Here is a 22524-nt window from a genome sequence, read left to right as displayed (position 1 = left end):
TCGATCTCTCTGAGGGATAATTGTCTTTTGACAGAAATGCACAGCTACAGTGAGCTTACTAAAAGCTGTTTGTTCTAAATAATACTGATTTATTTGAGAGAACAATATATTTTAATGGACTTGGTTTTCTGTTTGTAAGCACTTGCCAAGATTAAGTAACAATAAGTTTGTAAACTGATGATAGCAAGTAAAAGTGTTTCAGAGTCTTGACAGGGCTTTGAAAACTATTATTTAAAGAGGATGTTCATTATAACTGCATTAAGGAAAAACAGTGGGGAAACTGGGTCCATATCAATAGTTCTTTAACCACGCTATGAGCAAACAAATAGATAAGGTTAATGAGACAATAATCTCTCGCTGCAAGATTCTTCATTTCCAAAGCTAAACATATTCTGCTGAAATAGAAGTCTTTCAATAAGAAGCTTGCTGGTTCTAAAGGTGATAATGGGCTCTAAGCATCCAGTGAGGAAAGTATTTCTTGTTTCTAAATCCATTACTATCTGCTTCTCCAGCTCTAGAAACATGGTATAATGTGCATTTTCTTGATCCTCCATCTCTTCTTTTGTTTTCTGTAGTCATACACTGAAGGAAAAAAAACATACCAGGCAATAAAGCACGGTTAATCTTTGAAACCTGTGTGTGACCCCCTTGCTTTCCAGTGGATTGTGCCAGTGCTGTCACAAATTAATGAAAATAGGCATCACCATGGGCTTCATCAGTCAGCCAAAGAAATGGCAGTTTAGTTATTATGAAAGTTTAGTGTTGTTATACCATTTACCAAAGAGTGGATAGGCAGAATTTGTATGTAAAGAATAGAAGGCTGGAATCCATCCTTGCTTGAAGGAGCAACGTTCATAGGGAAGTCGACAAAATGTAACTCTCTGACCAAGCAACTGGTGCAAAATGAAGAACAAATTTATGGTTGTTAAATATCCATAGGCTCTAATGCTCTTTCAGGGGGGTTCATTTGACCAAGAAATGCACCACATGAATTGGGACCATCTTTTCCATTCTTTAGAACCATAGACATGAAATAAAGAGACGCTAAACAATTCTGATTATGTCCCTCCTGACTTTTCATGGAAAATCCTGTCTAGCAATACAGATGCATTTTAAAGATAAAAAGAAACATAGAAAATGTTCTTAATTTCAAGTATAACATACTGTTTTCTGTCTCTCTGTCTCCAGCTCAATTTCAATTCTGTTTTGGCTTGAAATTTTTGATACTCTTCAAACTCCTCTTCACAGTACTTCAGATATTTGACTTCTCTTTCCAAGTAATCGAGTACCTTGGCATGCTGTAAACACAGTGACAAACAAGGGTCATTGCATGCTCAGAGACACAGATCTCTTGCTGTTGATATGAATGGTATTAATATTTTATCTAAATTGGAAATATAAATATATAAATATATAAACATACTTATCCCAGTAGTTTGCAGCAAAACAATACAAAGATATGACCAACTTCAGGCACAAAGAAACCATAAACTACAATACTTTGGTAGTACATTATGCATTTATTTTATCAAGGATTCTGTGGTTTAGTTTTTATTAATCTGTTCTACAGCCTAGTGATTTTCAGTGAATACTTCGGTAACAATGAATATAATCTAAATATTAGTGACTGTTCTTTGGTTGATAATTCTGCACCCTAAAGAGATCAGTTCCAAAGCACAGGTAATCTGTGCAGAAGCAATGTGTTTCCTCAGAACACTCAGCTCCTGCCTTGTTGTGGATAAGTTATTTTTACTAAAATGAAGCTGCTGATGTGATGTTTTATTGCGACCTACTGCACCTCTGTGCGTGGCAAACCTTTATGGGATGTTTATAAACGATTTATGTGCCTACATAAACATTAAACTGCAGTAGAACGGGAAGATGGTTTTGTGATGTAAGAGTAACAGACTAGGCAGCAGGCAAGACTGCTAGACTGACACAATAGCTCAATCTTTGGCTGGGAGGTGGAGGAAAAGAAAAACTGAAAACTATGTAGAAAAAAAGGGAAATTAAAACTGCTTGCATTGTTCCCATGGCCTTTTGGTACAGATAGTCCTTATTTCAAGTGCTTGAAGGAGTGGGAATGTTAGTAACAGATTTCAAAATGCACTTTCACTGAACTAGAACCAGAAACAAAGGCATGTAAGTTGAATCACCAAATTATAAGGAAATACTTAACACAAATGTGGACAAGAAGGTGTAAAGAAAAAGGAATTCTGTATATATACATTGCTATGCACTCTAAAACACTGTTTTACTGCATGAAAGGTGTAATTTTATGGATGTGGCAAAAATTGACCTCTTAATTGTGTTTTCATGTAGCCAGGTTGGAACAGTGGAATTCTGCCACCTGTCACAGAGATTTCCTTTAGCTGACTCTTACCTAAGCTCTGTACAAAACCAGCTTGGCTACAGGTGGTCTTGGGAGAATATTGCTGTACTTATCTCAAATTAATTGCCATTATTTGAAGGCATTTTTCTCTAGGCAGACTTGTTTCTGTGTTGGAGTTTTCAGGAAAAAGTGTCAAAGAGATTTAATAAAAATTCTTACTAACCTCATTGCTTGAAGGGTGACATAATGTTTGACAGATTTCCAAAATGTGCAGAACTCCAAGATTGTCAGAAACAGCCAGAAAATGCTGCTCTGCTGAAAGATATTTGACAAAAAAAGTATAAACAATCCAAATTCCAACAGCAGCGTGAACCTCCACCCAAAGACAAACTACAGAGGGTGTACGTTTTTTCTGGTCTTTTTAGTTTGTTGTTCACTGCAGCAAAAAACCCTCAACCTTTTTGCTCTGTTATTCTATTAATCCCTTTAATGTTTTTCTTTTAACAGACTGTTTTTAATGAAATATTTTCAGTTGCTTTTATGCCATGGTAGTACACTTAGAACTGAAATATCCATTTTTTTAAATTTATGGAAGTATGTACTTACACAAGATCATTTGTAATAAGATTTGTGTACCTCAGCCATGGGCCATTTTGCAAATAGGGTAGCACAGTAAAGCACAACCACCATGCACATACCTGAGGCACTGGAGGGGCTGATGAAAGTGATGGTTGATTTGGAGATGTTCTGGAAATGAGATGGCTCATGAGTTTTCTTCAGTAAGTCCCAAATATCTATATTTCCATTGTCTCTGCCAATGAAGAAAACTCCTGGTCTTGTTAAGGACCATTGTCCCGCAGTGTATCTTCCTGCAGAGCAGCTTGACTGAAGGATTGGTCCATTCTTAATTTTTTTTGAAAACAAAAGATAGACCAGGCAATCAAACAGTACTATCAAGTCACTGCTTCAGATCTTCTGTCTTTGGAAAATGGTCAAAATTTAAATGGTCCCATTACAAAAATTATATAAATGGCAAAATTCCTGTACCTGCTGCAAATAAAAAGGATTGTGGGGAAGTAAAAAACCTGGTATCTCACTTCCAGTCTCTTCAGGTAATCTGTCTGTCTGCTGTTAAAACCTGTGGTCTGGAGATTTTCTCAGGTGCAGCTAACCTGGGTTCATACCTGAGACATTTAAAAACCCCCCATGTTTCTTTTTTTCATGTGATTTAATAAAAAAACACCTTGTCCTAAAATACAAGTTCTTCAGATTTGTTCAGCATTTACCTGGCAGGAGAAATGAATGGTTGGGAAGCTATGCTTTTTACAAGGCTGGAATTTAAGAAAGTCACTTCACTTTTTCTGTAAAAGGCAAGTTTACTAAGCTTTATCTAAAATAGTTTTCTGATGTGAAGATGGAAAGCTGTGTTAAATTAACTTACTGTAACTCCTTCTTTCCAAATGGCAAACTTCTGGCCTCCAATGCTTAGAAAGATGTCTTTAAAAAATGGAGATTTCTGGAGAGTGTTGATAGTTTCAGTGTGGAGGGCGTATTTCTGGGAGTGCTTCTGACCTAAGGGAGGAAAAAGGCAGTTGCTTGTTACTAGTGCCTTAGGGATCAAGAAACAAGAGTGCAGGACTTACCACAGCCCTGGAAGATATCAGCCTCTTTTTTTTACTCACAAGGTACAGGAATTTGCTTTGCCACAAATCTAGTTACTTCCATGATTTGTGCCAATATCTTTGTACTATTTTCTCATGCTAGTTAAAGTGCTTTCACTTTTGAGGGTGCACTGTTGAATCCAGGTGTTACCAGTGAGAGAGACTATTAGAGCTATGAGCAAGAACCTTAAAAAGACAAAGTATAGACACAAATATTTTAAAGTTAGTGATATATTAAGGCTTAAACAGGTATTGAGAAACTTGAACTTACTAACTGGTTTTGCTGTATTAGTGTCAATTTTCTTTTTCCATTCAGAATAAACAATTTCTCCATCCTGTAATGCCAAAAAAATCAAGCAAATGCTAATGTTAGAGCTTGGTGGCTTATTTCAAAGTGACTTATTTTTAAATTGGGACTTTTCTTAATTATAACCATTGACGCCAAGATGATTTTTTGCCTTTTCTTTTATATACCTTTTATATAACTTTTATGTATCTTCAGTATTTTTAGCATGAATACTTGTAATTCCTTAAGTCTAATACCTTAGCATAGCCCTAGTGTTCTGTTAGCCAGGAGACCAAACATCCTAAAGGCCTCATAACAGGAGGCTGGAAAACCCTACACTATCTTGGGAAACCAAGGTCCCCTCTAGAACATATCCTGTAAACTGGAGATTTGGCCCATCCAGGGGGAATTCCTCAGATGGGGGGATATCATGCCATTCATCCAGGCCTCCCATTGGGGATAAGCCAATTTGGAAGGTATAAATTGTGTACAAGATCTGTTGTGTGTGTGCATTGGGTCATAGCCCACCTTGGCAAAGTGGTGCACCAGTAATGTTCCTTATAAATACTGAGGTAAAAACCTCTTATCCCTTAACCCTGTCTGGTTCTTGATTTTTAAGACCAGGGAAAGGCATCACGATCATTAAATATGATCTGAGTAAATGAAAACCTGAATTTGCAGCCAATGACTGAAAACACGGTATAGTTTTCATCACCAGTTTTCAGTTATGAATTGCCAAAACTGCTTTACTTGCCATGATGCATGTAGACAGTTCTTCCTGCAGAATTAGGTGTTTGGTTTTGATAGTTCATGCTTTGCTCCAGTATTTGGGGAAAAGCTGACTGGAAGCAAAAAGGTAGCTAGGAGCCTAATTTTCATTTCCATATGAACGCAGAACTGGGAAAGGCCCATGAATTTTAGTAGCATAGGGTAGGTAGCGGGTTATGAACAGTTGGAATTTCCAGAGGGGAAATTAAGTTGGGGGGGCAAACTGAAAAATAAATGTTTTCACGTGACATGTGGGAAGACACTAAAAAGAAATTACTAATCTTATGTTTTCTGGAACAAGGAAATATTCTTTGGTTCCTAATAGGTGGTTAAGCTCAATATATTTTGGAAAGGTCTTCTAATTCTGCTCTTGAAGTAAGGGTTCACAGTCTACTGAATATTGGAGGTTTATTATTTTTAAACATGTAGCTTAAATTATTAATACTGTATTAATTAATAATAGAATTAATTAATATTAATAATGTATTAAAGTGGAAGTAAAAGGTGGCATGTTCAGAGAGATCTTTTAGTTATACCTGAAGAAAACATGCAAGTCCATACATTTGTGTGCGAAAACTCTGTTATTTAACTCTTCAGTATTTCAGATATCTTGGATTAACATTTTCATTGGAAATACATTATTTTCACTTACTTCGTTTCCAACAAAGAAGTCTGTGGATATATTCTCTAGCAGTTCCAGATTTTTGCTTGAAGAAATACTCATCTCTGTATATGAGCTCTCTTTGGTGGGTGCTCTTAGTGTGCTCCGAGATCTTGCCCTCCCTGGGAAATGACAGTGACATCTTTTTGTTACACACTAGAATTATTAGACCAGGCAAATCCTTTGTCTTGTAAAGGTAGTTTGTGGATAAAGGGAATTTCAAGAAGAGATATGAAGGAAGGCTGCCAAGTAAAGCAGCCGTTCTGTAGGTTTGCTGTTTCCTGGTGGAGTCTCCCCATTGCTGCAACTCCAAAGTCAGAGTTTCTTACACGCAGACAGTGCTTAGGGTAGCACCATCCTTTCTGTGCCAGCTTTACACAGCACCAGTGTCTCCGTGGGAGCTGCCCTTACACATCACCCACAGCTGCCACTACCAGGAGCTAACGTCTCTGCTCCAGGGAATGGATTATGTTTCTAAAAATAGTTTTCTGTAATGGCTGAAAAGGACATATTGTTTCAGGGATAAAGAGATTGGGTGGGGGATTTGCATAGGCTTTTAAGTGAAATTGGATAGAGTCACTGCGTATATGGAATTGTTCAGTTTGGATTTTTACATGTACATCTCTTCGTAGTCAGTACATGTAGTTCACACACTGAATACCACTATACTTAAGAAATCTTTTTCTCCAGATGTGTTCAGCTATACAGTATTTTGTTGCTCAGCTTTTATTATGTATATACTGAAATACAAGCTTATTAAAAACATTTTCCTCTGTAAGGTGTAATAAAAATATTACCTGGGGGTTTGTAACGATACTGCAGTTTCCCTAAACTGATTCTCGTGGGACCATACTCTGTGTTGTTATCCCTTTCACGCAGATTTATCTGTTCAGAAAGAAGTGCATTTGCTAAACCATTTTGTCAGATCTTTGAGGTACAAGTCTAAATTACTTTCTGCTGTAATGGAACAGATCTTTGCAAGGTGTTTGTAATACTCCACAAACAGTATTTTCTGCCTCACATACAAGCATGGGAAAAGTGGTGTTTGTGTTACCTTCTTCCTGTAAGAATTTTTATTTGTTTCTAGCAAAAAAGCCCAAACAACCCCACTCCAGTGGTCATGCTTATTCAAAAACTGTGTCAGCTGCAGGTATTCTGAGCAGCACAGATCAGCATGACTAAAATTATAACTTCTTTTTCTTACCTAACATTGTTTTCTTCCTCACTTTTTTTTCACAAACTGCTATGACTGTTTTCATGAGAATGTTGGTTTGTTAGTAATTACGGTTCTGCTGATCATGACCATGTTGCACTATTTGGAACCCACTGAGATAGACAGTAGAGCATCTGAAAATGTTGACAGGAACTTACAGTATTTACACAACTACTTTTGCACCTTCTGCAGTTTTTTAGAAGCAGTTTTGCTGTTTCTCATGAATTAGCTTTTCAAAATGCATTTTATTGAATTTCAAAGGAATATTGAAGTATTTAATTTCATAATCAGAAAGAAAATCACAAGGAAGTCACAATTTGCTGGAAAAAAATAGAGTTGGGAAGCAAAATACATTCCTATGGAGTTCTGGCCTTATCTACAGTTTGGCTTGATCCCTGTGTTCTATATTTGTGGACACTACCTTTATGAGAGGTTTCCAGGAGAGATCTAAATCCTCATCAGTGTTTGGATCATCATGGGGCATGCGAGATCTTTTCTCCTCCTTCATTTTCTCAGATAAAAATTGTTCACGACGTTCAATGGATGGAATAGCCCAAAATAATATTGAGCTGCAAAATAATTGTATAATATATATTTTATAGTATTTTGGTTTGCAGCTACATGCAATTTTCCTTATATTTTAAGGCTTGAGTTTTTTTAACCTTTTATCTTCAAGCCTTGTATAACAGTAGAGACTCTGAAAATCAGACAAAGGCTAGATAATTAATTGTTTCTTTTGCAAATGATGAAATATATTTCTTTATTCACCCTTTCATCAGTTTATTATACCAAAGCAGCTAGATAGTATTCATCCAGTTTGCTTATGAACAGTTATTGGGTGAACTTACTGGCACTGCCTGGGTAAAATTCCTGAAGGCTGTAGCAGGTAATTTAGTAACTCAAATTGAAGATCAGTCCCAATTTTTGTGTGTACCAATTAATTTGCTGACGTTCAAGGCAAATGGTCCCACTCGCATTTGTGATCTCATTGGAATCTTCAGCCCTCTGATTGTTCCTTTTGTTCTGCTCTGGACATTCACTCACAGGTTTGATACAGCCAAAGAATCTTTCCTCATTGCTGATATCTCTCTCCCTTTTCTAACAGGAGTTGCTCAGGAACCTGCACTCTTCAAGTATGACTTTACAGTGACTTCCCTGTTCTTAACTTCGGTAAATACTTTCAATTTGGAACCCTGGAACATGTCTTGTAGAGTGTGTATTGTACATACCAATCAGGGGAGCAGGTTACAAGCTGCAGCTTTTTTTCATCTTTGTTTTCAGAAGTACCACCCTTTTGGTTTTCCTGAAAATAACAGTAATAATTATTACAGGGGAAGAAGATGATGAAAGACAAAAATCACACTCTGATATGTAAGTACTTCAACACACAAAACAGGCTACTAGAAATTAAGTCACTGTTTCTGCTTGGCTAAGGTTTGAAAATCAGTGCTCATTAATTTGCATTTATAAAGTCAAGCTATTTTACAAATATGCTTCAAGTGAACTGATATCAGCTTTGCCTGCTACACACCTTAAATTCTAAATTAACTTAGCAGGATAAATATTTACAGGTACCACTGCAAGTCAGGCCCTCTTTAACTTGCCAAGTTTGTAACTTCTTTTATGCAGCTTAACCAAAGAGCCAGGAGAAATTTATCTCCAACAGTTCAGTGTAGTGGGAGTGATGTGCCTTTGCCAAGTTTACACCATGGGTCATCTATCCTAAATTATCACTTGGCTAGACCTGACTGTGAGATTGTAGTGGTGCCTTCAAATGTTAATTATTTATAGTTTAGTTTGTGTATCTGGGGTTCTGCAGGTTTTATACTATTTATCATTTACCAAGTAGTTATTGGTTTATACCAAATTAATTTTAATTACTCAGGAAAAGAAAGGAAATATGTCAGAGGTAACAAGGAATTATAGGCTAATCAAATCTAACTTCCAGTATGTAAAAAACAAACATATTTTGGCAAAAACTGTACTTACCAAGTATGTGGCAAAATTTCAGCTATTTTTTTATAAAGCCAAATTAGGCCTACTCTAATTTTCATTCATGAGTTTGTCTACCTGGAATCACAATGGTAGTAATGCAGGCAGGCAAAGCTGAATTAGATTCTGGATGCAGCTTTGAATAATTTTTCATTAATATGTAATTATAAAACTGCTGATTTTAGGAACTGTGCCATGAAAACTGCTATGTTGTGCAAAGGCTGACACATGTTCCATGTTTATATAACAAAAATTATGTCCCAGTACATGTTGCTAAATACTGGCAAAGTGACTCCTTTGTCAGTGTTATTTATTAAGCATGGGTCTCCTGTATCTGTTATCCCAGATGAACACAAAAACAGCCTTCTGAGCCTAAACTTTGACTAAAAAAAACCCCACCCAAACAACAAAAACCACAACAATGTTCTGCTATCCAATCCCTTTCTTCATGCTTTTCATCTGGTACTAGTTAGTATCCATGACTATTACTGCATAAAACAATAATGAACAGTGGGATCAGCTGACATTTGATGGTATATGTGTGCCCCTTTTCTCACTTTTCTGGAAGTGCCACTAAGGACTGTAGTATCTGTGAAGTCTTATTTTTTTTTCTTTTTAATTTATTGATATATAATTTCCATAAACCTTTTAAAGATTTCAGTTTTCTTCTTCTTGGCCTGCTTTTCCACTGTCATTATTTTGCATTTGGCTACATTTGCATTTCAATTGAATTTGGCACCTTTTGCAATACTTTGATAGTAAATAAGCACCCTGTGTTCCTATACATTGTAAGTACTTTAGAGCTTTACAACCATAATGAAAAAAGTAAGTTTTGAGTAGATAGGCAACATCCAGAAAAATTAAGGTGACTACAATAATGCCATTCTTGGGTATCCGGATATTTAGGTATTTAAGTTATTTCTTAGGAATTTTTAGTGACAGGCTAGATTGCTCATAGTAGAAATTCAATACATTTTAAACATGGAAAGCTTACTATAATTTTGAATTATGCTTGTCTGTAAAGTTAAGGAAATTTTTTCCAGTATCAGCAGATTCATGTCAGACTGAGAGCACAGCACAGTTGTAAAGCATAATGAACACAGCAGATTATTAGTATTTACTAAATGCAGTGAGAAATAATGGATACAAATAATTAACTCTAGCATTTTCTCTTGAGTTGACATTAAGATTAGAAAAGCAATAAAAAGAAGAGAAATGAGATTTTAAACTCACCTCAAGGTTACATGGTAGCCACTGTACATCTGTTGGTGGCTTTGTATGACAATATGGTGTGGAAGAGGCTGCACAATGTCTCACTTGAGGTGGCTCTGTACTACTCTGCTGGACTCGCTTAGGGAATGGCTAGAAATGTTTTAAGAAAAGATATTTTAGTGTGTTTTCAAAATAGAATAGTAGATCTATCAAAGAACAAAAGGTTACTTTGCATTCTGTTAAAACTTTTTTATGTATTTCAGATCAGTTTATAGAACTTTATAGGGATCTAATACCTTCCATTTGAGAGAAATAAAAATCAGCAAAACAGGCCTTTGGATATAAAGGTTTAAAAAGATTTCCAACATGCCTCCACAGACAGGCAGACATCATTAATGTCTCCTCTCCTCTTAGGGTTTTCTTTTGCTTATCCTCCTTACTGTCTTTTTCTACTGAAATCATCTTCTCATCTTCCAAGCTACCTTTTCTCTGTTCATAAAGATCTAGAATACTTTCAGTATTGCTTTCAGTAACAAACAATATCTATATTTGACAGGCTTTGTAAGGTAAGAGTGGAGGGTGTAATAGTGCCCATTAAAGAACAGACTCACTGAAACATAAGTTGCACGAAATGCAGTAAACCTTTTAAAGGTGTACTAACAAGTAAAAATTATACCATGATAATTGTGATAATGGTTTGATTTCATGAACTCATCAGGTTTCTTTTCCTTTCTAGTGTCTCATTGCAAAGATTATCTACTCCTCTCTTTTGAGTCAGGATATCCTCTCCTGTTTTTCCTCCACAGACATACAGATACACTGCAATGTACTTACAACAGAAGCATTTACCATATTAACAGCTGTTATCTTCATTTCATAGAATCATAGAATGTTAAGGGGTTGGAGAGGACCTTAAAGATCATCTAGACCCAACCCCCAGCCATGGACACCTCCCGCTAGACCAGGTTGCTCAAGGCCTGATCCAACTTCACTTTGAACACTGTCAGGGTCGGGGCATCCACGGCCTCCCTGGGCAACCTGTGCCAATGTCTCACCACCCTCACGAAGTAAACAATTTCTTCCTAATATCTAACCTAAATTTCCTCTCTTTTAATTTTTACCCACTACTCATTGTCCTGTCACTACAGTTGCAAACCAAGAGTCCTTCTCTGGCTTCCCTCTAGATTCCCTTCAGATACTGGGAGATTGCTATGAGGCCTTCATGCAACCTTCTCTTCTCCAGGCTGAACTGCCCCAACTTTCTCAGTCTTTGTAAAGACAGTGCTCTTATCAACTGTGTGGCCCTTCTCTGGACTTGCTCCAAAGTTCCATGTCCTTCTTGTGTTGGGGACACCAGAGCTGGATGCAGTGCTCAGGGTGGGATCTCACCAGAGCAGAGTAGAGGGGCAGAATCCCCCTCTCTTGCCCTGCTGGCCATGCTGCTTTGGATGCAGCCCAGGATTCAGCTGCTGTTCTGTGCTGCCAGTGCTCAGTACACCATATCCAGCCATCAGCCCTGGAATTACCTCAGCCACCACTGCTGCTGCTGCTGCTCTTGGCTCACCCTCTGAGTCAATGATTTCATCAGCAATAGGCTTTTTACTTTCCAGCTTTTCTTCATGTTTAGAAATATCCCACAATACAACCTGCAATGATAAATTAGTATATTACAAATTATATTCATATATGTGTATTAATATGCTGTGCATGAATACACTTTTTTTAAAATTGTGTAGGTTTGGGGAAACAGAACAAATTCACTCTCTACACTAGAATTTACGAAGTCTTTAAAGTATTTTCTCTTCAGCTTGATGCAATTAGAAGAAAGGTTACATGTGTCTCTAAAAAGCAGTCTTTACAACTTGACCTATTTATCAGTACTACAAAGCATTGTATGGTAATGGTTCAGCTGTGGAATAACCAGGCATAGCTTCAGTTCAGGATAAGAGAACTTCAGGACTCTGTGACATCTGTCTTTTGTCTGTCTGTGTGTTACTATGGATGTTGAGTACATCTCTTCACCCTTATTTTCATACTGGAAGAAAACACAGAAATGTGCTATTTTATTTTTAAAAGATTGAAAAACCTGTCCATCAACACAGCCACCAGCAATGATATTTGGATCACTTGGACTAAACTGAAAGCAGCAAATATCTTCAGGAGCCTTCAACACCAACTAGAGAGAAGAAAAACAAGATAGTTGAGACATAGTCACACCATTTGTTTGTTCTCATGTTATTTAAATACTTGGCATATTTAAAAGTCATGATTAAATACCTGGAGGCAGAGAGGGTCAAACAAACTCCAGAAAAGTACAACTGACTGGTGTAGCAATGATTTATTAGAAAGGTTAACTTGTTCTTCATACGAAGGCTGCTCTCTTGCTGACAGTGCTATAATCCCTAATCAAAAGAGAAAATAAATTTTCTCAAAAGAGACAAGTCAAGTTTCAACACATTGATAATTATCCTAAATTACTTATATTTATACCTTCTGAATACAGTGAAAAAAACCCCACCAAGCAGAAAAGAAACCCCAAACAAACTAACCATGTATATTTCTATTTTTTCAGATCTGCTTTGAAGAGACTATTTTTGTTAGTTAACATTAGGTTATTTTAAAATGAGTCATAGAACCTATGCATCAGGATAAAACTCCTCTTTTTCCTTGTGCTCCTCAATGGTGTAATACTGCACCTGAAATGATGTGACAGACATGTGGTCCTGGCCACCCACCATGAAAACAAATCTTTGTAACCCAATTCATTTTCTTACTCAGGCTGCAGTGTTGGCTAGTAGTATGCTGGGAGCTGGAGCATTTACATAGGACTTTATTGTGCCTCTAGGTCTGGCCATGCAGAGCAATAATGCACAGCAGGGAGCAGGAGTTGACATTTTGTGTGTCTTGTGATGGTCCCTGGCACTCGGCAGAGCCGTGTCCTGCTGTGGCTGTTACATTCCCCACCAGTATTAGGCATGCTATTGAGAGCCAGGCATGGGTACAGGCACAATGGTATGCAGGGCCATCTGAAGAGTCTGGCACCACAACCCTGCTTAAATGAACCTCATGGGGGGAAATTTCTCTTACCTATAATCTCCACTTGTACATTAGGGTAAAGGACTGCATGGCCCATATGAATTCTATGAAGAATTTGTCTCATTTTGCATTTTCCCTCAAATTGGCAATTCAAACAGGGATACTAAATCAGTTTTGATTTCTTTTTAAATTTGAAAGCTGGTGGTTTTATGAAAGATGCATATTTTATAGCTGTCATATAATACCCATCATTGAAAACTCAAATCAGTACTGTAACTGCATTACCATAAATGGTTGGATGCCAGCGAACGCAGCTAATGGTTCTGTTCTTGAGATACTGCACATCTGTAAATGATTGGTATTCTTTAAGATAAACATCTGGCTTGCCTTCTTCTTGGTCTTCTGCTAGGGCCTTCCAGTCATCAAAAAAAACGTTCATAATTTCATTTTGCTGCAGTGCAATTTCCACTCTGTTTTGTGAAAAGAACAGTTAACACTTCAATAATCCAGATGTGACTACTCAATAGTAGAATTACAAATATTTCTGTAAAGAGGTAGCTTCTGTTTTTCACAAAATTATGATCACATTATTTAAAAAATCAAGTATTAATTTCTCAGTGATGTATCACTGCAAGGAAACCATCTTCTGTTTAAACAGAAATAGCTACTGTATCAAGAATCTAACTCTGCTTCTTTGTGGACCAAGTACAGAGCAATTGTCCAATCCTTTGTGCAAAAAATGTCATTAAGTAGGACTTGTCTCACTTAATGGGACATGGCTAAGGGCATAATCATGGGTGGGACAGCACCTTTGCTCACTGCACAACTGTCTGCTTGAGTGGGTGGTGTTTGACAGGTCAGCTTTGCAGTTTGTTTGGAAAGATGTATCACTATCAACTCCAGGAGTTCTGATATCTATTTAAAGCAACATTTATATCTATATAGCATAGACTTCATGGTTATTTTCATATAAACAGGTATTAAGTTATTTTTTGTTAATATTGTAATAATAAAAAAGGAAAAAAAGAATATGGAAACAAAAACTAAAATTGGTATTTGACTAGACCAATGATCCATTCAGACAAGAGTACTTGCTTGTATTCTGTATTATTTCAGGTAGTCTTCAAATGTACTGCTGAAATAATTTTACCTTAAATGTACTGCTGTAAGAAAATTTTTCAGGGTCTCAGATGACAGACTCTCTTCTTTTGCTTCATTTGACAACTGCCTTGGATAATATTGCGTGGATGCATTTTTTGGATAGGTCCTACCCAATTGGAATAAATTTGAATGTAAGTATAGAAAACATTTTAAAGACAGAAACATATGTAATGTTTAAAATTAAAATATATAGTTTTTCTAGACATTTTAAAAAATACTTAAGAAAAAAGATGCAAACAGAGCGTCCAATATTTTCTATTAATCAGTTTGTAACTGAGTAACTCCAGAATTTTAGTTGAGATAAGAAACAGTGCATAGCTTAATAAATAAGCTGATAAATGTTTTCTCATGCTTACCATTTTGTCTGAGTACTAGTTTCTCTTAGTTTTGGAACCATTTGCACCCCCACATCCCTTTCAAGTATTTTAATACTGAAAGTATCATCTTCATAGGCCGTGCATTCAGCATAGCTGTCTTTTTCATCTGCAGCATTCTTGTCAGTAAATGTAATGGGTGCACCAAACATCCTGCGAACTCGAGAGATCTTGTACTTAATCTGGAAAATATACATTTCCATGGCTAGCAGAAAAGAAAGCTTTTGGAAAGTGCATTCTTTAAAATGTCTGTATTCATATAATGCAAAATTAGTTAACGTTTTCTGTGTTAAGCTTACTCATATTTCTGCATTTTGAAATTCTGAAGTGCTCTTATAAATAAACTACATATGTAATAGAAGCCAGGTTTGTATTTGTAAAACTAGGAGTTGTAGCATTTTTGGATTACTGCTAGTAGGACAAGAGAATTACATTTTCTAATTCATCCAGTATCAAAACTGCACATTTAATTAAAGGATTGATTTACAGGAAGCCTTATATATAATACTGAATTAGACTTCCAATTAGGCTAATTTTCAGCTCTTCCCTCTTGGTGGAATTCTTAACTTTGGGAGAGGTATTTCAACTTCCTCTGCAGTGCCAAGGGTGAGAAAAGTACTCCGAAGAAGATGCAGAAAAGTTCAGAAGAGTCTCCTTATGCTGAGAACTAGGAAGGATGAAGGGACATGTCTTGACTTCTGCTCACAAAGAGAAGTAGGTTCTTGATTTTGGGCAGTAGAGAGGTATTGCTTTGTCTTGGTTTCATATCCAGGTACTTTTTCCTAGCACCTCCCACAGAACTGGAAAGGAAGCTAAAAATACTTTTAAGTGGACCTTGCCAACAATACAGAATGCAAAATACAGAATTCTTGGACTGTGCATGTATTAAATTGAATGACTGTGAAATAGTTTTAGAGCAATCAGACATCTTTTTAGGTGTAAGCAAGATGTTCAGTTGCTATCAAAAAAACTTAGCCAGTCTTCCCTGAAGAGGGACTTAGGTACTGAGTAAAAATCACTCATGGACAGTTAGATACTTGGAGACGCCCCACACATCACCAATTAGGTTACAGCTGTGATTGGATCTAGTTTTTGGACATATCATCATCTCACTATATATACATATATATAATCTGTAGATGTAATTAATCACGTATGTCCTTCTGTAAAGTCATCTTGTAATACCTGTGGATACTTAAAGATGGTTGCATGCTACTTAAATGCCATTCATATACTAGAACACTTCACTGAGCTTCATGGAAACAGCAATGACTCCCATTGTCATCTGGTCACTTGGTAAATTGAGCAATAAGTGGCAGATGTGCCAATGATCAAAGATGATCAGGACTTCTGACCTTAAACCTTAAAAAATAGTTATGTCCAAGGTGGTGATACATACCTAATCTGCAAGACTTAAAGAGAACATAGCTCAAAATAAAAGTTTCTGCAGCACTTTCAGCTTTTGTTAAAAGTTTAGCTATTTCTCTATTTCTCTCTGTTAGTTTTCATGAAAGACCTCAAGAAAAACTAGGATTGTAACTTCCAATTTCCTGACTTGTTTTTTTAAGGAACTTAAAATAAACATACGGGGTTTATATTTATTTCATTGACTAACATCCGTTGATTCTGACCTTTGTATCCCTTTCTCTAACAGATTCTTCTTCAACTTCCTTTTCGCTGCCAAGGGAAACCCAAGGTTTGTGGACTTCCAGAATTTCCTCTATGTTTTCTTCTTCTGTTTCTTCTTTTTCTTCAGCAGCTGCTAAAGACTTTGATATCAAACAGTGAGAAATGTTACTTTTTCAAAAATTTGTTACTGAAATGTAAGTATTAACTAGAAACACATGTTTCAGTTTTCACTCACACATTCTTTACTTTTGTCTCAGTGCAGTGAGTCTGGGTATACTGTGGCCCTGCATAGGGCTGGCTTAGGTCCTGTTCATTTGTTCATTAGAATTTTCCAATAATATTTAATATCTAACTACTAAAGTGAGACTGTTGTCTTGAAAGCAAATAATTTTATAGAAAAAGAATTTATAGTGATTTTTTCCATTAGGTCCTCTAGACTGGAACAGCATTTTACTTTTCTTAGTTTTTGCTTCTCCTGATTCCCTGATGCTGGATGGCAAACTCATATTGAAAAATTATATAATCTTTCTATAAACATTCTCGTACAGTGAACAAGTTCTATTTATCTAGAGCTATTTAGAACTCAAGAACATTTTCATTATTTGAAGAATATATTCATAGATATTATGAAAAATAAGTATAATACTTCTTTGAAAATGTTCTATATATTTATTTGCTGTTATTTTTATGTCTGAGAAACCTGATTATTGGCAGAGAAAATGAATGCTTATGATAAAAAATGCAGCAGTGGGGGTTTTACCGGCCCTCTGATGCAAAACCTTAATTTAGCCCTCCTCAGAATAAAATATGTTTTTACAGTGACACACATATTTTTCCATTATCAGTTTAACCATTAGAGAAATACTGGGTGCTTAACAATACCATTCCTGACATCTTGTTTGAGACTAGATTGTGAAATATTTATAGAGAGGACAATGCTCTGGTGTAGTTGGATTTTACCTTTAGAAAGTTTTCCTTGGCTTCTTCAGAAGCAACAATGTAAAAGTTCTGTCCATACTGGAAGCTTGGATCAAAAATTAGCAAGAGTTCTTCCCCTGGATATTCCTATTTTAATGAAAAAAAAATAGTGGAAAACTGAAAACAAAAAATACTCAAAGCAAACATAAGGTTGTGACTAGAAAAGCTACCACCAATTTACCATGTTAGGTTGATTTTGTATTCTTAGTGGAGAATTTCATGTGCCAACTGAAAGGAATAGATGGGGTTTGTTTTGTAATAAAAATAAGTCTGGGACAAAACTAATCTTTCCTACAGACAATTAAACAGAAAATAAACTGTTTTAATAATTTTCAATAAATAGGCCATGAATTAGAGGAAGCCAAATATGTGGAACTCTGTCAGTTCACAGAATCAAAACTAATATATGTTGCTTTTAGCATATTTTCAATCTGAAGTTAGTAAAAAAAAAAATCCATGGCAAGCCATGAGAAACTTTGAGTCAACAACAGTCCATGACCTCTAGCACTCAGATATTACAGCATCAGTGTGTTTACACAGAGTCAAACAAGAACAGACCCACTCTTCAAAAGAATGGACACTCTGAGAGCATAAGTCTTAAAGTGAGAATGAAATATGCTACATACTAGGATGACTTTACTGAGAAGGTGGAAATCAGAAGATTTAGCTCTCGTTTCCAGGTCTTGAATTATATCCTCTTTTTTAATGCACTTGAAAAAAATTTCTTCTGTGACATCTTCATCAGGTTGGCAATTAAAAATTTCTTGGGTCTTTGCAGTCAAATGCAAAGGAAAGATTTCTGGGTGGCCTTTGAAAAAAAGCAAAATTGCATGATAACTTCAGAGTGTTGTTTAAACATGCATGTATACTTTGATAACGCTGTGTCTTTACTGTTTCTAGCATAATGCCTTTGAATCTCTCAGCTTTGTTTTTGGTATTTTGGAAGGCATGAAATACAAATTATATTTCTTTTATTTATCTTTGAAAGTACTCTACCCAACATTTTGCACATAATGAATATGATTTCCCTGGTATGGGGGGCTTTTTTTCTTCTTGATGAACAGGTTATTAACAACTTCAGTGAAAAATATTTAATGGGATTGGTTTTAATATATTAGGGGCAAAACTACATCATTCTGACTTAAAGTCTTTGAATAAATACCCTGTGGTCCTTCCTTGTAGGGCAGCACCATATTAAACCAAAGTTTAATCTAGGTGAGGCTTCTCCCAAGTAAGGATGCTTTTCTGATCTTGGACTTCCATCTGGCTCCCACTGAGTTCAGAGTGCAGGAGAGACTATTTCTCACTAATCAAATGAGACTAAAGCGAGCTCACTGAGATTAAAATCAGATATTTATTTTCAGTTTTATTGGATAAAATATAGCTGTTGTTTTCTACACACATTATGTCTGTTAGGTTCATTCATATTAACTCAGAACAAGATATTTCTTATCTTTGTGCTAGCACAGATATCTTCATTGATTTGGGGGAGGCTGGATGCCGTTAGGTGACCTGTCAGCTGCACTCTGCAAACACAATCTGAGGATAACATGCAGTGCTTCTTACTTGTGTGCCAGGTGTGAGTAAGGCAATGTATGTAATGCTGGTCTTTCTCACGTTACATCTTCTGTCTCCAGCTTGCATTACAGCTCTAAGGGCTAAGATCACTCTAGGCCCATCTAGCTGAATCCTGCCCCTGAGGCTCCTCCTTTGCTATAGTGCCCTGCTAGCAGACTCATGCTCTGTCTCGGCTGCCCTAGTAAGAGCATTCCTCATGAAGGCCACTGAATTTTTGCCTGAGAAGGTTAGCAGATGTTAATCTTTTTGGTGAACTGGAAACCAAAAGACTTAGGGACTTATATACTGTTTTACTGTACCGAAATTTGCCAGCTGTTGTGATAGTAGCTGATACTTTCTATCTTTGTTTCAGTCTCTTTTCTTAGCTTAAATTACTTAGTATTTTATCTTAATTCCCAGCACCTGTGGGCCTTTTCCTATTTCTGAATGCCTTGAAGAGAAGTTAACATACCTCAAATAATGATTGTGACCAGCTGTGTCAGCACGTTTTGAGAAGTCATCTCTAATCTAAGCCAGCAAGGACTCACAAAACAATAAATCCTCCTTAATCTCTGCATAATCCTATCACATAATACATTACGTTTGATGAATCTGACATTTATCCTTTAAAATCTGTCAGTGCTGCTACTCCACTGCATCTGCTCTGCCATAGTCATCACTAAAATTAATGGCATGCCTGATGTTTCTGGTGCATGCTACACTGTTCCAAGTATGGATTACTTAGTGTCCACTACTTATTTCACAGCCTATACAATCTGTAGCATGCACAGCCATTCGTTCACTTTCATCACAAGCTGTAACAATATTGCATGAATTTCCTTTATGGTATCTTGGAGATTTCCAGGATTTCTGTGTGGATGCTTCCAAAAATTACAGAATCATAGGGATATTGATTGAGAAAGACCTCCAAGTCATCTGGTCCAAACTCACTGTTGCTAGCACCAGACCTAAAACATCCCAGCCAGGAGTTGTTTTAGACATTATTGTTTGTAACAATAAGCTTTTATGGTGCTGTTTTTTAAATGCTGAATCATGTGTATAGCCTTGTGCACAAATGCTAATGCTGAAGAAAATCCTTTTAAAGAGATGTAGGTTTCATTGCCAGATGAAACAATACAAGCATGCATTAAAGTTAAGCAAGAATACAATGGACATCACTACAAGAGGAAACAGAGTAAGACAGATACACTAAGTCCTTTTTTTTTCAACTCTCTATTGCTATAAGCTCAAGCTAAAAACAAAGCAATGATCAGAGTTAAAATTACACCTTTCCATCTAAAGAACTAAAATTCTATATTGCAGAATATTATTTTTAACAGAATATATAATATAAGGAGCTGATACTGGAGTTCTTACATTATAAACATTTTTATTGAATGCTCTTTTTCAGTAAAAAGTGTGCAACATCTGATCATAGGCTTCACATTGTTTTTCTATTTGTAAATTGTACCTGCATAATTTGTAACAGCCAGCAGCTCTTAGTGCTAGGACAACTTCAAAAAAGACCAAGAAACCTTAAGGAAGAAACAAAGAACACTTGCAGGCCTAAGGCGTGTGTGTATGGTGTTTAGATCTTGCACAGGCAGTGTTTGCTTACACCAGTGTTGTTTTCCTGCTTTCAGCACCAGGTTTTTACCAGTGGTTTAGCTGTTAGAGCTCTAACCTTATTTGCCAGTAGGTGGAGGTACAATTCTCTCTTACTAACTGTCTCCTGGAACACTGAAAACACATTTTTAAAGTACCACTTTAATAATCAGAGGGATCATTTTTTGTGCATTTTCATTAACTGCAGCTTAGCCATTTTTGTGATGCTAACCAGAGAACAATTTTCACCCAGTGCTCATGGGATTATGGAGGAAAACAAGTGATTTACAGTTTCTTTTAGAGCTACCTTGTTTGCCACACTGTTTTAGCTTTTAACAAAAAAAAGCTGTATTGTTACAAGCCAATTGATAAGATAACCCTTTGGACTGTTCCTGTAAACCATAGATAAATTTTACTTTAATATCAATTTAAGTTTTATCTGAGGGATAATTGCACAAATTGGCTCAGAAGAAAAATACAACCAGAAATAAGGAAAATAACAAACCATTGGAAATCATTTGGTGTCTAAGAAAAAATAATATATTTAAATATGGATAATTGCATAATTTTAGCCCTTAATTATGGCCATGCCTAAAACTGAACTTTACTTGAATATAAGGCTAATTGTGACTATTAAATGGTTATTTTTTTTCCCCTACTAAAAAAAAAAAAAGGATGCTAATCGATGTCTATTGGTATCTGTGACTAAGAACCTCAAGTGATATGCTAAAATAATCTTATCATGAAATTTAATAATGGTTTGGCAAAGATTAAAGAATTATTTTAAAAAATCATGTTTTTCTTTCAGTTGCTAAACTATTTCTAAATGCAAAGATTTTGCACCCTATTAGGTACTGCTGTTATGATGCTTATTTCCCCCTATCCCAACTTCTCTCAAACCAAGAAAAAAACCTCTTCTAAAACCCATATCTGTTTCCTGCTACTCAGAGAGCCACTGTAATTACTGTGATAGCTGCATTTCTAAATAGTTTCTATTTTTTCCTGTTCATAACAAAAAATTTTGGTTTTATTCCCTGCATTAGTAATGCTGAAGCTTCAAAATGCTTTGAGTATTCCAGAACTACTACTTTAAAGCTCAGTCATCATAGCACTTACCTATACTGGCCATGGAAAGATCAACTTCATCATTTTTACCTGAAATATAATGACATGATATTATCAGTAGTGTTGGTTACAGAATTATAATGAGTAATTTTACCTTTCTCAGTTATTTATCTAAAATAGCGTATTGTAATTGATCTCATTTTTTTTAATGTATGGGGCCAAAATAATTCAGGTAGATCTCGTGTGAGCCCAGGTGCTGCTTGTTTTATTGTTGCTGTACCTTACGTACCAAGATGTGTTTCTTTTTCCTTTTCACAATTCCTTAGCTTTGTTTTACCTTTTGGTTTCTTTGCCGCTGCTTTTGAACCTTTCAAGGCGGTCTTGCTGGATTTGACGTTTTTTGGCATTTTTTCAGATTTCTCTAGAGAAAGATATGTTTCATTAATAATTTTAAATAGACAACAAAATGCACCATGTATGAGTGAAAATTTAATCCATAACCTTATGTAGCTTATCATTATAATAATATTTTCATATGCAGCTAAAGGTATGTGTCACAGTTTTAAATCGTAAGCTGTATTTTCATATCATGTGTAATAGATGGAAAAACTTATTTTGCCCAGGGTGTTAAAAATGAGCACTGTCCAAAATAATGGCAGGTTAGATGAGGATAGATGTTTCCCTTACTGAAAGCTAAGGACCTGAGATAAAGTGGGAAGAGCAAGGGTGAAAATTCACCAGTTATAAATGTTTGTTCCAGTGTTTGTAAGTGTAAACCATTACTCAGCTGCACAAAGCATTTCTATTTGCAGTTTATTTTTCAGGGTATCTCTGCGGAGGACAAGCTCGGGAAGATTAAAGGTAGCAACCACACAGCAGGAGATGATATGGTATAGAAGGCTTCTCCTGTTTCATTTGCACTCCTTCATCCCAATATCAGGAGAAAGGATTAGAACAGAAGGGCAGGAAAGACTCTGTGCCATGGAAAGAAGAA

General features: G+C 36.1%; 1 protein-coding gene across 1 annotated transcript; it reads right to left on the bottom strand.

Moving 5' to 3' along the window:
* Positions 1-541: 541 nt before the first annotated feature.
* Positions 542-21937, bottom strand: DNAI3 (dynein axonemal intermediate chain 3). Its single transcript, XM_041421633.1, has 22 exons — positions 21820-21937; positions 21582-21620; positions 17930-18111; positions 17286-17390; positions 16328-16465; positions 14679-14878; positions 14312-14428; positions 13447-13631; positions 12403-12527; positions 12212-12301; positions 11652-11771; positions 10147-10275; positions 8151-8224; positions 7343-7490; positions 6506-6593; positions 5700-5830; positions 4265-4328; positions 3774-3904; positions 3031-3235; positions 2556-2647; positions 1165-1298; positions 542-582 (listed from the first exon to the last, which is right to left on the bottom strand). The coding sequence occupies exons 1-22, from the start codon at positions 21935-21937 to the stop codon at positions 576-578; spliced, it is 2622 nt and encodes an 873-aa protein (XP_041277567.1). The 3' UTR covers positions 542-575.
* Positions 21938-22524: the final 587 nt, after the last annotated feature.

This window comes from Onychostruthus taczanowskii, unplaced genomic scaffold, assembly GCF_017590055.1.
Source record: "Onychostruthus taczanowskii isolate IOZ18803 unplaced genomic scaffold, ASM1759005v1 scaffold7, whole genome shotgun sequence".
In the NCBI taxonomy this organism is placed as follows: domain Eukaryota; kingdom Metazoa; phylum Chordata; class Aves; order Passeriformes; family Passeridae; genus Onychostruthus; species Onychostruthus taczanowskii.
Note: the sequence above shows the minus strand (reverse complement) of the source record. Positions and strands in the feature narration are given on the sequence as shown.